General features: G+C 39.0%; 1 protein-coding gene across 1 annotated transcript in view; it reads left to right on the forward strand.

Annotated features, from left to right (window-relative positions):
- Nucleotides 1-275: 275 nt before the first annotated feature.
- LOC146141539 (uncharacterized) overlaps nt 276-15947 on the forward strand; it is a 55214-nt gene continuing 39542 nt past the window's right edge. The window contains exon 1 of the mRNA XM_083389505.1: nt 276-625. Coding sequence (XP_083245631.1) covers nt 492-625 — 134 coding nt within the window. The 5' untranslated portion in view covers nt 276-491. The remainder of the gene's footprint in view (nt 626-15947) is intronic.

Raw genomic sequence — 15947 nt, forward strand, 5'->3', positions numbered from 1 at the left:
CCAGGTAGCTCTTTAGGTTGGAGGTTATTAGTTAATAACTATACTTTGGATGGGATCCATTCATTGTACTATACAAGCCGTCGGTGTCTAGGAGGGGTCGTGACTTTTTATTGACAATATTTTTTGGCAGGGTAAACATATTTTGAGTTGGATTTTCCTTTTAGACTTTTGTATGCGTTTGCCTATTTATTGCGCTTCAAAAATTTTCTCAGATTTGCAGGTTATATAATTTCGTTAAAACGCACTAACCATTTTTCTTTTATGCATACAGGTTTAAATAGCGTATAAATTGCAACCGTTTTGAAACTACAATTGGAATAAGAAGAAAATATCTACATCTCATTTTGCTTTGGAATAATATCGAACCGTTGGCGAATTTCAACTAAAAATTCGAAACTTTCTCCGAAGAATAGCTACGCCAGTTAGTTGTTACAAAAAAAGCAAAAATACTCGCAAGTCTCCAAATATCGCCCATTTAAATCTCACGTATCATGGTTAAGGGCCGAATGGAAGAAGTAACAATTTTCGCCGTTATTCTCAGTCTCATGATCTGGGTAATGGAATGTTACCCAATCGAAGGCAGAACATTGGACCCAATCTATTGGAATTCATCAAATACAATGCTGTAAGTTGAGTTTTTGGATTTTCAAACTAGTTTACTAATCAAAACGTGGATTGTTACGTCATACTGCACTACGCAAAACGGTTATTGTAGGAAATTTTATACTGGTTACTGCTGCAACAAGGTATTTGATTACCATCCTATGCATATTTGTTTGTTTTAACTTGTATTTAAATGGAACACTCCTTTTAAAAGACGGTACAACTAGTTGGCGAAAAAACTAACGGCATTTGATTGTTTTTCTAAGCTTGGCGGCCAGTAATATCCGTGTAAAATGACATATTTCACAAAACTTTTATTGGTCCAAATCGGACTCTGAAAAAATACGTTTCCGTCGAAAAAGTACAATCTTTGCTTCAAGCAGTTTAGTCGAATCTCGTTCGGATAAGCAAAGGCAATAAAATGCGAAAAACCTAAAGACAGGCGCTGTGAAGGCTGCGGGAAAGCGGTGCAACAAATACCGACTTAATCTGCAAGTTGAATTCAGCTCGGCCTATATCCGGCATTTACAACGCCAATGCATTCTTTACCACCAGTCCCAGGATACTATAGCCTAAATGGGGGTCAATGGTTTAAAATGCAAAAGTGGAACATAAGTGACACAACAGTTTGTCAGTTGATGTATTTTTTTTATGAAATTAGGGTAGGGCGAAGTGAAAAAACGCATTTTTTTTAAGTTCGCCCATTTAAGCCTATTTATATTTTAAAGCGAGAATTATTTTCTTCAGCCTACTTTGTTTGTATTTATAAGTTTTAAAATATTTCAAACGAACTTTTGTACAAGAATCGCAACCTGTATTTCATAATTCAACCTGTCATTACAATACACACACATAATTCACTGTATCAACATTAGATTGTACCAATTCCCAGCGTATTTGGCCCACAAGGGATCTGTTCTGATATGTGGATACACAGGTCCTTGTAACTGGGCATGTCAAACATAGCTAGGAAACACGCTCGAAAACGATAAGTCCCTGGTTAACACCTTGTTGATTCTGTAACGGGCCTTTGTGTGGCTGGTAGCCTTTTGCTGGCTGGTGAATTGTTTAGACAGCGCCTGGCTTTGTTTCACCCCTAGGCGGGCAATTGAGAGGCACAACTGATTTGACGAGTTTGCTATAATAATACCGCCCTAAAGCCGCCCGACAAAGGCTAGTGGTGTAGCCTGATATCGGTGAAGTAATGTCCCGACTGTGATGAAACCACCCGCCTTCTTTTTTGTTGATTTTTGTCGCTGGTTATTCAGCCCTCCTTTCCAAACTGGTCACAGAGATACAACAGACAGTTTTTTTCTCGCCTTCTTAATTCCAACGGCACCCGCTGTTTAAGATTCGCGTCGCTGCTGTGGAGATAAGAACCTCCCAGTCGATGGACCCTAACTAAGTCCAACCCCCTACGGGAATTCTCAGCTAAACAGCTTAATTTCTAATGGAAATACAGTTGTGTTGCTAATGTGCGAGAGTTTTTAAAAATCGATTTGCTGCTGCAGTGTGCAGTATCGCTAGACCGCAATAACTGTTTCTAATGTTTCAAATTAAGGTTTTTGTTATTTAAGGAGCTCTTATTGCTCATAATCGGACGTTCTTTTGAATTCTATTAGCTTAATCATTAATGTTTTATTTTTATGTCATTGACCTAACTTATAATGACTTAACTTAGGCAAATGAAGACTTGGACTTAAGTTATTTTTCTAATGACTTAACTGGGACTTAGTCGTTTTAAAAAGGATTTTTTTTTGAGTTGTGTTTAAGCTGCCAGCGCTTACTGTCGCGTAACAATCGGGGGATAATGATAATGCTTTGCTTGTGAAAAGCACATGTTTCAAGACCACACACATACACTGGGAACATTTGTAGCACTTTATTTATCAGCCTGTAGTTTCTTATCGCAACTTTCGCCAAAGTTACAGTCTCCGGCGTGTAACGTGTTGTGCTTTCTTTAATCGGATGCACATGAAAAACAGAGAGTGAATTGCCTTTGCTCTTTAGCAACGACAGCAAAAGTGACTCGATTTCGAATCGTTGGCGCGTGTCGGAATGGCTGTAACCTGTAGGGGACCAGTCATGGAAGTGTGACTCTGAACAGCGCCATTATTCCAACGGCATTTTTGCTCGGGAACAATGTTGCGGCTACTATATTTTTTCTGTTTATACAGCTAACATCAATCGTGGTAAATTCAAATTCATTGAGAAGTCTTGTACAACGCATCTGGCACAATCTGGAATGTCTGGGGGTTTAATTAGCGGTTACTATATAGCGCCGAAGTCACTGATTTTCTGTTTGTACAGCCAACATCAAGGTGTGTAATCGATCCCTTTTGAAATTAAAGTTGAGGTTGAACTAGGACAGAAAGCTTTATTGTTGACGTTTCATCAAAAGTCTTGTACAGTACGGCGGACGAAATTGGGAATGCTTGAAGGTATAACTTGCGGGCGTGCTTTGGGCTTGAGTAAATGCCAAATCCCTCTGATTAAACGTTGTGAGCGACTGGCAAAGTTTGCCCCGCGTACACACGTGTGTTTTATCGCGCCGGCATCTTTCGCCAAAGCGAAAAACTAAACCGGGCCGCGAACTTTTAACTTTTCCCCTTCTGCTGCTGTTGCTGCTGCTGACAAAATGGCACGCAATGTGGGGCACAGTCCTTTTCGCCTTTTGCGCTGTTCGGATTTGTGCTTCGCGGAGCCTAATTAGGCGGATCAAACTAATGCTTGGATGGCATATGGCGCGACATTTTGCGTCCAACTCAACTCCATTACATCACGTTGTTATTATCGCGTAAGTTGTCCTATAGTCGCCAAATCCCTTATTAAATTACTGTTACTAATCGGAGAAAAGTCGCCTTACATACGTCAGCGTAATTGTTAAACAGCCACGTGGGATAATTTGCTGGATTCTGGACTGTCCAATGTTTTAAAACAAGGCTCTGGCCTACTAGTAAAGCGTAGGCACCGGGCGCTTTGGGTTAAGCAACGTTTATCTGCGTCGGCTTGCTATGCCTGTCATTTGCTGCAGACTTCCAGACGCCAAGATGTTTGGGCGTCTTGGTAAACTATTCGACGTCGTTCTGCGAAACTATAGTGCCTGTGCTCGTAATGGCTAGGTTTGTGGAAATACAACGGGGCGAAACGTTTTTGGAAAATTACTGATGAATACGGTATTTTAATTGGGCATCATAGATTATGGCTTTTATTTTTTTCAAAAGCAAGTTTTTGTATTTATGAAAAGCACTGGCGAATTGCGCTAAATGAATACGGTATTTTAATTAAGCATCCAAGATTATGGCTATTATTTTTGTCAAAGGCGATTTTTTTAGTCGTGGAAAGTAGTATAGATACTTAAGGTTTTTGTGTTTTGCAAACTCGAAGATTTTAAGTTTTAGGAATCCTGAACATTAGGATATCCAGCCGGCGATTGTAACATTTTCCAAACAATTCACAGGTCTTTCAAAAATTTTCCCAAAATGGTAAAACTTTTCGAGTAAACCCTGGTATTTACGAGATTACGTTTCGAGTAGTTCTTTCTTTAATCACTTAAATCGAAATCGCGACTATTTACACAAGCTTAATAAACAACGTGGATTATCTTGTGTTTGGGTCTATAAGAAATTGGATCTGTGGTGAAACAAAAATATTTAATCTTTAAAAGCCCCGTGGTCCATCAACGCTGTACAGATTAGCGGAGTTTTGTGTTGCCAAGAAAAAAACGGTCTGTTTTCTTGAGTAGGTAAACGTTTGCCCGATGGCAATTTACTAACTGGCAATTACCTTGCGTTGGAACGTTCGAGATTGCAGTATTTCAGTTAAAACAATACGAATTGCGACACTGTAATTGGCGGTTCGTCCATCAAGTCGGCAGCAACCTTGACTTTACTGTTTGAGAGTTTGTGTTGAACGTTAAACCTTTGTTATCGGACGAGGCTGAACACTATAAGGCCCGGATGTTGTAACTTTAAAGTCTGGTAACATCACAAAACAGTGAAACCTAGTGTAAAATTATCGCATAGGTTTAATCGTTCACAGCTTTAAATAAAATTGACGGAAAATTGTACAGATGTTTAGACGTAGCAGGAGAACCAAAGCCCATATAGCAGTAGGTAAGGGTATCTCTTTATTCATTTTTAACTCGTTATTCATTTTTAACAGATTCTGAAATTGAATAAAGATATTCGAAACGTTCAAAATGATACTTACTTCTGTATGGGCTTTAATATTCTTATTACGTCTTGCTACAACCTCCAGCCATCATGCACCAAATTACAGATCTTTATTATTAATCGTGTCTCGTTACAAAAGTAGAATGATCTACATTCTAAAATTGTTCTTTACGAGCAAAAAATGTTTAAAGAGATTTCAGTTTAATGTTTAAAGAGATTTCAATCCCCGATCGAAACAGCGTGTGTTAATCTCAAATTCGTCCATCCCAGAATTTCACGCGGACAAGCCTCGAACCTTAAAGTACCCCCATGCCGCCAAAATCCTTGTAACAGCTTGTGAGCGCGAACTACATCAAACAAGCCACACGCACGCACGCGCATACGCACACGCACACGCACACACACTCACACACACTCACAAGCAATGGGCTTTACAATTGTCGAGGCACTACAGTTAAAGTCTCATCGATTTCTTTGCAAGGACATCTTACTTAGCTGCTCCTTCAAGCCCCTGTGCCTAATTGTCGCGAAGTCGAACGGCGTTAATGACTACAAAGCACTTCTAGCACAAGTGCACTCCGCTGCCCCGGCTAAACTGCCAAGGTCGAGCGTTCTATTGACAGGAAATCGCCAAGTTTAGTCGTCGAATCGACTTAATTGGATTCATTAGGGTTGCAAGGCCTTCTTTTTTTTAACTGGTGTTGATTGGTTAATAAAGAACCAGTTTTGATCTAACTTCAAGAGCCCTTAGGGATGCTAACTACAATCAGGTGATTAAACAAGGATTTTCCTTAAGGCAAGGCCACAATTGTATGAATATTTCGCTTTTTTATATAAATCTAAAGCTTTATACAAATTAACAACATACCTTTTTCGTCAGTAGAAATCATTTTTTTTAAACCGCGTAGTCAATTTAAAAAATTACAATTGCGTGGAAAGACCTATAACGAAATTTGCGCCCTAATGTTAACAAAAATATCACACATCAAATGAGTGAATTTCACAGTTTTTGAATTTATATTTTTTCTTTATTTCAAAAAAGATTGTGATACAATCGTGTGGAAAGAAATATAACGAAGTTTTCGCCAAATGTTAACAAAAAAAATCCCACAAAAAGGTTAATATTGACGTTTTAAACTCTTAAACGTGAAATTCAGTTTGGAAAAGAGTCCCTAAGGGTTCAAAGCGCCTCCTTTGCTGAATTGTTTATAACCCTTGTCCAGTTTTGCCCATATTTATCCAAGACGTCGCAAAACGAAATCCCATTGTCCGTGTGTGAATGGGCCAATGTAACACTTAACGTTCTTAGCTGGACACTCGTCCAATCGCAAAGACCCACTTTCGGCGTTATTGGTATTATTGACTTTTTGCCCGGCCCTTACGTATTGCACGGAACGACGTAATGTTAATATGGCGGCACCGCGGGACTTCGAAACGGCCAAAACAGCGATTATTTCCAAAATGACGCGCAAGTTGGGAAGAGAAACTTGAGCAACGGGTAGCCGAGATCCAATTATGTCTGCCAGCACGAGATTATTAAATCTGAGGGGGCGCACAATAGTGAACCCCTCCCCCAATACAATTGCCTGGCGTGTATTTATCATAGCGTGTTCAAATATTGAACGGGATTTCGTCTGCCTTTTGCAGCGATTTTTTATTTTCGCTAACGGTACGAAAAAAAGGCGAGAATTTATGAATAACGCTATTTATCAACCCAAGCTCAAATATGAAACGGGATATAATCTCCCTTCGACAGCGATTTTTTTTATTTTTTGTAGCGCTTCGAAAAAACAGGCGAAAAATTTGAATGGCGTAATTTATCAACCCAAGTTCAAATATGAAACAGGATTAATCTGCCTTTTTCCGCGAATTTTTTGTAACGCTTCGTACAAAAAAGCGGGCGAGAATTTATGACGGCTGTCGGGCAAATATTTAATCTTCTATCAGTCATGCCTTTGTCCGTGCTTGGCATGTCGCCGCTTATATACGGTTTTTCGTTTGTTGGCTGTGAGACCGGGGTCTACTGGAAACAGCTTGATTCCTTTGTGCCCTCCAAGTGCACAAGTTCACTTCCATTGCTTGCCGTTGTAAAGGGTGGGCGGGCAAACCTTGCGGATAACCTCCAATTTTCGGCGCCTTTAGAATTCGAAAGAGCCTTTAAGACGATTGACGGGCCTTAATTGGGCATTCGAATCCTTATGCGACAGACCTCCACCAATTTTTTTTCTACGTGTTTATTTTCATGACGTAACGCCAGACACCCCCTCTAAACTTTTGTCCGTTACCACCGTCTGGCGCTTGAAGAGGAATTTGGCGAAAAACGCTTTTCGACGATTACCAATGACAATCCCGCAAAGTTTTTTTGTGAAAAGTTCTTTGAAAAAAATTAAAAAAACAAACAGTATAAAAAAAATGTAAAAACTTTCATTTTAATTCCACGCAAAATGTTGTTGACAGGTCACGGTGGAAAAAAAAATATTATTTTTGAAAAAAACCTGTCCTCCTTTTTATTCCACACAGAAAAGTCACACCAAGGCAAAAGTTTGTCAGGCAATTTTTCACCTTATTTTTTGTCCGCGAAAGTAGCTGAAGAGGTCATCGAAAAAAAAACGAAATTTATTTTAATTCCCACACAAAACATCACATCAAGGCGAGATTTCTCAAGCAATCATTTACCGCGTTGTACGCATTTTTTTCACCTTTCCCGGCAATTTTAACGACCGTTCGGCGTCGGATGAAAGTCGCAAACGTGTGAAACGCGTCGACGCGTCCAATAATTGCGAGAAAACATTGACAAAACTCTAATTTTAGCTCCTAAAGATTCGCTAGGAATGCTTGTAACGTTGTAAAATGTTGTGTTTTTCACCGCGTCGCAAAAACTCCCGAACAGAACGCCTAATCCCATAATGGACTTATTTAATCACCAGTTAAGGCCGGCAGTCGGAAAACGCGACGCAAAACGACTGTTTAATTATGCATGTACTACAGCGCTTTTATACACCGCACGCAATGCAACGGCATTGCTAAGTAAAGGTTACACAGCAATGTCACTGCGTCGCTGTATTCTATGCTGGAGTTTTTGCTGGCAGTACAATTGTATGTTGCCTGAATATTTCCCAGTTTTTGATTAGTTTTTGTAGTGTATTGATGCCCCACAACATAGACTATAGTTTGTATACGAAAGTTAAATAAATTTTCGCGCGCTGTACCATCTGAAAATATAAATTGCGCTTGAGAATGATGTAGAATAAATCTCCATGTAAAAGGGCGTTGTTAATCGATTAGAATAAAACTTCAAACGTCTTTCTTTTGGTTAAAGTTCTATTGTGATTTTTTTTCTTCTTTTATCATAGGCTTATTACTCCCATAAATCGTGCATAAACCCGAAAAAATCCCTAGCTCACTAAATGGATCGCTTTAATCTTTGAAATCACTAAGAAAACACACAAAACGCTCCCTTACGTGTATTACTTTCAAAGAGACGAGGCTTGAAAAGGGATTCGATTTTCCGATTAGATTTTCTCCCTATGTTTTGCGTATAGCGGAATTCCTGTAAGTGGCGTTTCCTAATATCGAGTGATAACTGTAAGATACCCATGACATTGTCGCGTTATACTGCTGTGTTTGTTTATTCAGATATACTGACATGCCTTTGCTGGCGATTTATACATAGCCTGTAAGATCGTTTAATAGTCTCTTACCTGAATTGCTAGCTTTGCTAGAGTATTCTGCTGATGTAGAGTTATGTGTAATATTTCCGTGTCCGGATTTCGCAAATCAAAAGGCCGCTATTTTCGTCTTAAACCTGTCTCAGTAACGCTTGGACGATTTCGGTTCAAATTGCTATATTCGCGAGTATATAACGCGGAAGGCATAACCCGTAATCTTCGCAACCGATAATTACCGCCGAAATCCGCGGGGCTTACCAAATGACGTTCTACATGTCTATTCACTAGAGTTTGTTCGTTAACTTTTGTTTTCAAAACTTTACAAGGGGTCGCTGAAAAGGTTGTTAAACGAAGATTAAAAGCATAGGGTTACGCAAAACATATTTCTGCTGCACTTGGATATCCAATGTACAACATAGTGGTACGACAAAAAGTTACCTTCCAAGAAACACAACACAACTTTAACAGTTTTGAAAAGGTTAATTTTCTTGCACTTTTGTGCTTGCTTTTTCGTGTTGGATTTCCTACCTCTGAAGGCCTCTTGTTTATGGCTGTTATGCAAATTGGCGCCCAAAGAGCTCAAATTTACAGCAATTATACCCGAAGGTCCACAATGAACGGATCTGTAATGTAGCTTGACAAAATGAATGTCATAGCCTATTCGATCGAGTAAATCGACATCACATATACTGATGATGATTCAAGCGCGAGTAGGAACTTCTTGATTAAGATGATGTCGATTTAAGCGACATTTTTTGGCTTTGGCATTTGTAATTTAAATTCGGATCTTCACTTCCAAGTCTATTTTAAGTTTTCGCGTTTTTTCACAAGTTCTTTCGTGATGTTGCTTCACGGAGTTTGCGCCAGAGCCTAAAAGTAATTACTTCCGAAAGCATTTTCTCCCAACCAAAAAAAAAATCGCTAAAGTTTGTGTTCGATACGGTCACGCGTCCATTACTTACACGCACACTACAGTTAGGTTTAATATCGATCTTTCGAGCACAAGACCATAGAATTCAGCCGTGGATAAGGCAGCAGAGCGTGAAAATACACGTTCCGAAGTGGATTACCTTAGCTGCGTGGGCCACAGGATGTTTAAACTTTAAAACGTAGTGGGTGGCATTTGCCTATTGGCGCAGTTTTCCGACCTTTCGTTTCGCTTAAGGGCCTTAACTTTATACCGCACATTTACGTATATATTTTCATGCGCTTGACTTGACATATATTTTGAAAAAATGACCTAACTTTGACTCAAGTCATTTTTTTTTTTTTTTCGTTACATATTTTTACTTGGTTTAAAATTAAAGTTTTAATTGAAAATTGGGTTATTTTTCTCAGTTTTTGCACGTTAAACTTTTAAATTGCATTATTTATCTCAATTTTAGTACGTAAAACATTTTTTTAATTTGCAAATTTTTGTTATTCTTAGTTGAGTTATTGCTCATATTCCGACGAGTTTACCAATTATTTTTCTATGACTGGACTTGATTTTTGCAAAATGCCTGACTTAAGCTGGAGTTATTTGTCAAAAGACCTGATTGTGACTTGAGTCATTTCGAAGTGACTTGTTTTTAGGACACTGATATGTGACTTTGGTTAAGATGGGTTTGAGACCCGAACAAGCGACAGTGATGGATCTGGCCCGCGCAAATTTTGTCGTGCGGGCCGCAATAGCCCGTCAAGCACGTACTGCACTTTACTGAGCGGGTTTGGGTTCAAATATTGAGCGTACGGATAGAATAATAGAGTACATACATTGTCTTATGGGCAAATGATTTCACACGTTTAGCCAAATTGATGGTAACATATTACGAGTTGTCCAGGATTACTCACGAAAACCCAACGGATTTAAAATAAATATTGGAATCAGTTTTTATTTTGCTGTGAATAAAATTCGAGTAAGTCAAGGTATAACATAATTTACGCTACATTGACATATGAAACGATACTTTTAACATATTGAAGTAATACAAAAATATGTTAAAAACACTTCAGTTGTTCTAATTAGCGTTATTTATTTAGCTTCTGGATAAAGCTTTTCTGACATTGTGGAAGTTTTTGAGTTATTTCTAGGCCTAAAGCAAAAAACAACAATTTATGTGGCTGTAACTGGACGAGTTTTCATCAGAAACAACAGTTTTTTTAACTTAAGTCACCGTTTTTAAATGACTTTTGGACCAAAGGCTTGACTAGGAATTAAGTCATTTCAAAATGACTTGTTTACAACAAGGAAACACAATAATATTTTCGAGCAGTTTCAAGCCCGTATTGTTTTACTGTTGTTATTACAGCAGGTCGACTCGGATATAAGGCTAGAGTCAGTGGCATACAGAGCAGGTCACAAATGCCCGGCATTTCACTCTGCATTGCAACTCCCTTAAATTGACGCCTGGCAAAAAACTAGAGTCGGTACACTCCCCGCTAAACCAATATTTACATTCCCAATAAACCGATTTCTGACTATGCCCGCCTGGCGTTTTTCCCGGCTGTTTTCCGTCACTTTTTTGTCTCCCCGATCGTAAACACAAAAAACTGGCCTTTTTGAGTGACGTTGCCTCTTTATGAGCGAACAAAGCGGATGTTTTTTGTTTGCTTTTGAAATGTTCGAATCGGGTGACAAATGTTCGCGCAAACAAGACCATGATTATTCAGTTTCGTAACTGTTATAAACAGTAACCGCAGCAGGTGTAGAAACATCTCTTCCATAAAATTCCGAAACTTGTGCAATATTCAAGTCTAAACCCGCGTTTCATTTAAAATTTCACTCAAATCGCTTTCTAAATCGCATTTATCTTTCTATGGGCGGAACAGGGGTTTAAATTTACAGAAATATCGCGACTCTAGATCTCCCATACCCGCTTAGCAGACGCGATGACCTTTTCTCTGCTATGTTGATGTGCCCCTAACGCTAGACACCCGGCTTCGGGTTACACTGCTTGATTAGATCAGATGAAAGCCTTTGCTGGGTTTAAATTGTAAAAAGAAATAACTATATTGCAATGTAAACTATGTACTACTTGGAACTTAATGCACTGCTATGCTTAAAAGTCTTTGGCCGTAGTTATTCTTAAAAGTCGTTAAGTAAATGATAAGCCAAGTAAAACATGTTTTTTTCTATTTTTATTGACGTTAAGTGTTTCTTTGGCACCCAAAGTACACTTGCAGCAGCGGTTTTTTTTACACCTTAGTCCGCTGCCATGGTTTGCGGTTATGCACTGCTTAAAAATGCATAGGAGTCTGAAGGGCGATTTGATACGCTAGGGTGCATAATGAACTACTTACTTACAGGTTGTTCTGTAGATTTTGCAACACTGTGTATCTCAATAATTTTACAATTGACAAGGCAATAAAGGCCTTTGTTTTGTCACAGGGCGATGTTTTGTATGCTGGCAAAAAGAAACGCCCATTCAAAGGGTTGTGACTTTTCAGTTGCTGCTGTTATAATACACGAATTGCAACAGCAATAGTAAATTTTTTGCTGTGTTGCAATGACTTTAAAGTCAATGACTTGACTTAAGTCACTGTTTTCAAATGATTTGGTCATTAAATCAATTGACTTGGTTTTAAATTAACGTTTTAATTAAAAAATGGGCTATTTTCTCCGTTTTTGCAGGTAAAACTCTTAAATTGGGTTATTTATCTCAGTTTTTGCACGTAAAACCTTTTAATTGGGTTATTTATCTGAAGTTTTGCAATTAAATTAAAAAACATTCGACTTGGACTCAAGTTATTTTAAAATGCCTTGACTTGGTTTCAAGTAATTGTACAAGTGACTTGACTGTGACTTGAAGTCGTTTCAAAGCGAATTGTTTATAACACTAGTTTCTTGTATGCAAGACCGCAGCGACGTTTTCACGTGCATTTTGATCCCTATTACGTGTACCCTTGTGTACGAAGCGACGATTATCGCTGGCCGTCTGTTTTGACACCCACCCGTCTGTAAAGTCGCTCGGACAGACGATCGGTCATTGTGATATGACGTGTGGGGGTCGGAGGTTAATCCATGAAAAACGCGCGCTCGCCCAATTTAACCGCCGGCGCGCAAAACTGTGGGCTGCTGGACGCGCCTTGAGCTTTTAATTTGTTACAAACAATGCACGAAAAAAAGAGGGGGGGTGGGGTGAGTTGGACAGACGCAACAAGTTAACAAGTTGTACGGTTGGTTTTAAATGGTAGCTTTGAATGCCAAGATGGGCGTTCTTTTGAAAAAATATTGTCTGTCTGTTTTCAACCAAGTTTTGATCCCTCTGAAAAAATAGAAATAAAAATTGTCTGCTTGTGCACAATTTAATAAACTTTACAAACTAAAAAGGAAGGTTAAAAATCTCGAGAAGTTAAAAATCGGAATAAATGTTATTATTAAGAAAAAAATATGCTTTGTAGTATGATGGTTGGAGGTTTAAGTTAGACGTAGGAATATCAAAGCCCCATAATACGCTATTTTAGATCCACAAAACTAACAATATGGTTGGATAATTACATCAAGGCAAAAAATGTACAAAAGACTAAAGCCACTTAAAAGCTGAGTAAGGATATCAAAGCCCGTACAGAAGTAGTTATATTCGAAACGTTTAAAATGTAACTTACTTCTGTAAGGCCTTGATATTCTTACTACGTCTAACTACAACATTTTAAAGAGCTTGTGTCAACTTGGCTTCTAGTCTGCCCTCGAGTCACAAATCGTTTGGGCGGCGTCAGTCCGGTTAAAATTTGGACGTGTCGGCCATGACAGTGACCAGACGGTTGTAGAATGACGTTTTTGGCTTTAATTATACGCAATCGAAAATCGGCGCCTTGCTGGGCAGACATTACATAATTTTCAAGCTGGTCTTGGCAACTGTCAGTCGCCATGTTCATTTTCAAGCTCTGACGCAGATATTTAGCTTTGTTATGATTTCGTCTGCGCTTTTATATGCTTAAGCCCATCATCAATCGGCGTCCAAATACCAAACAAAAGTTTTCTTTTAAGGATATTGTATTAAATCGCGTCCAAACACTTGGTGTTGATTTTAAGGGCTGTAGAATCCATGGTAAACAACATACCCGTTAGAAAGTATAATACCTTATAAAAATGTTTTGTAATAATTGTTTCCAAGTGCAAAAATAGCAACATCTTGTTTTAGCCAACAGAGTTGTAGAACCCATATAAACAACATACACCGTTAGAAAGCACAATACCTTGTATAAATGTTTTGGAATAATTGTTTCCAAGTGCAAAAATAACAACATCTTGTTTTAGCCAACAGAGATATAGAACCCAAATAAATAACAAACTTCGTTAGAAAGTATAATACCTTATAACAAAAGCTTATACAAATGCTTTAAATAAATGTCTCTAAAATCGAAATGGCAACATCTTGTTTTACACTTAATCGGATTGTATACTGTGCAACAGCATATATATTAATCGAATTGTGTTTGCCTACAGACATTAGCCGATACACTTCTAAACAGAATTTTTATGACACTTTTAAAACACCACATCACACAATAAACGAAATGCGTACACTTGGTAATTAAGCTGCGAAATCCAAATCACACTCGGCATAACATTCAGGTTGGCTAAACAAGTACATATTGGGTATTCTAACGGAATTCTTGCGCTCGTCAAACGGCCGTAATTACAGGATTAAAAGCGTCTTGCTATAACCAACTTGGAAATTACCAGGGCTAGTCTTACTGGCTCCATAGAATGACATTGCGATCCTATCCACATCTAAGATCTCCCAGTGCTTGTGCAACCGCTAATTGCCGCTAAGACTTCAAAGCGAAAAGTTCTTGTATTTACAAGGGTTTGATTAAGCGATCGTGCGTAATTTGTTGTTTTAAGACGCGATCTAAAGTACATTGCGACAAGTTGTCCTGCAAGTTATTGAAGCGATTTAAACAATGCTTGATCTAAATCGCAACATATATACGTTAATATTATTTGTGATAAACTTTTTTTAACGTAAAGAAGAAGTTGAAAATGACATGTTGAAAATGAATTAAGTGTTATTCGAAACGTTAAAAATGCTACCTACTTGTGTATGGGCTTTGATATTCTTTCTACGTCTTACTACAACCTCCAACCATTATGCTCCAAAAAAGAAGCGCGTTGTTAAGTCGATGTGCTTAATTTAGTATCAATTACTTCATTTTGGGCATTTGCGAAACGCCAATCATTTATAGTTCCCGAGTAAAATACGCACCACGCTTTCGGCCGGCAATACTTAATTGGATTTAGCTTGTTTTTATGTGTGTTGTGATGACAGTCGATCATGTTTGTTGCTGGCCTTATTCCTGTCCGGCAGTTGTTTGTTTGTCGGCATTGCAAAGCTGTCGTAGCACAATCGCCCCGTCTGCCTTCGCCTTATAGTTTGACAGGCCCATATAAACACGGCCAAGTGGCAAAACGAGCGTCGACAGCCGCCCTTTGCAAAATGCTGCAAGGCGTTTAACGATGCAATAAACAGTGTATAGGACGTTCGAAGGTGCTGGTTCTGCCCTAGGGCGTCGCATCATTGCGTGTGGCTGTTGCAAACACACACCCGAGATGCGTATCTTTGGTTACGTCGATTTGTAGGTGGTCGTCACTTGCCAGATGTTTTCGTGGGAACACAGAGTGAGACCTACAACGAAACAATATGAAACAATAATAATCTATAGTACCATATAGCATTAAGACCTACGACCTAATAAAGCCACATTTACATTTATTTCCACGACAGAATAATTCTAAGTCCTCTAAATAAGACCTAATCTGGTCGGAATAAGTTCAAAATTCACCAGAATAAGTCCAATGACCAAAATAATGCATGAAACTGTAGGGGTATGGGGCGATCAGGGGGCCATCGGTCTGGCATTAGGAGTTTTGGTGTCGACGTTTGGGCGCTGCTATTTGGGCACCGGATTGCTTGTCCCTATTTAGGGTTAGTGTGGGTAGGGTTTAGAAGTCGGGTTAGGTTTACAATTATTAGTAATGTACTTAGGTGTTGGGCTTGGGATTAGGTAGTTTTAAATTGCCCCGATTCTAATATATTTGGGTCTTATTTCGACGGTTTTAGGACTTATTCAGATTTAGACGTTTTTACGACTATAAGATATTATCCCTATTTTGGTGTTTTTCCTCACTATGTTTTATTCCGACGTTGATGTTGTTCTTATTTCGGTCTTATGGCTGGAGTCCGTTTTCTCGTTTGCAAATCGCTACTCAGATTTCACAACGTTCTCACGCCCCTCCAGCCCCTCGATTATTCCCAGTGGCCATTTCAGTGGCGATCTGTCCAATTTGCACTGGGGCCGCTTAAACGTTGATAAGCCGACTCGTCAAATCGATATATAGAGTTTTAAAAGCGGCCCTTGGTCGTTTTCGCATAGCTGCGACTGCCCTGCGTAATTTCCATGCTTATGGGATCGATGCGCCGCGCTGGCTTGCAATCTGTGCAATCACAGCATGCCGCATAACCCGTTGACACGTCGGCATGTTGCATTGTGATTGATACCCGCCGCTCATGTTTAA

Source organism: Ascidiella aspersa, chromosome 5 (genome assembly GCF_963924565.1).
Source record: "Ascidiella aspersa chromosome 5, kaAscAspe10.2, whole genome shotgun sequence".
Taxonomy (NCBI): domain Eukaryota; kingdom Metazoa; phylum Chordata; class Ascidiacea; order Phlebobranchia; family Ascidiidae; genus Ascidiella; species Ascidiella aspersa.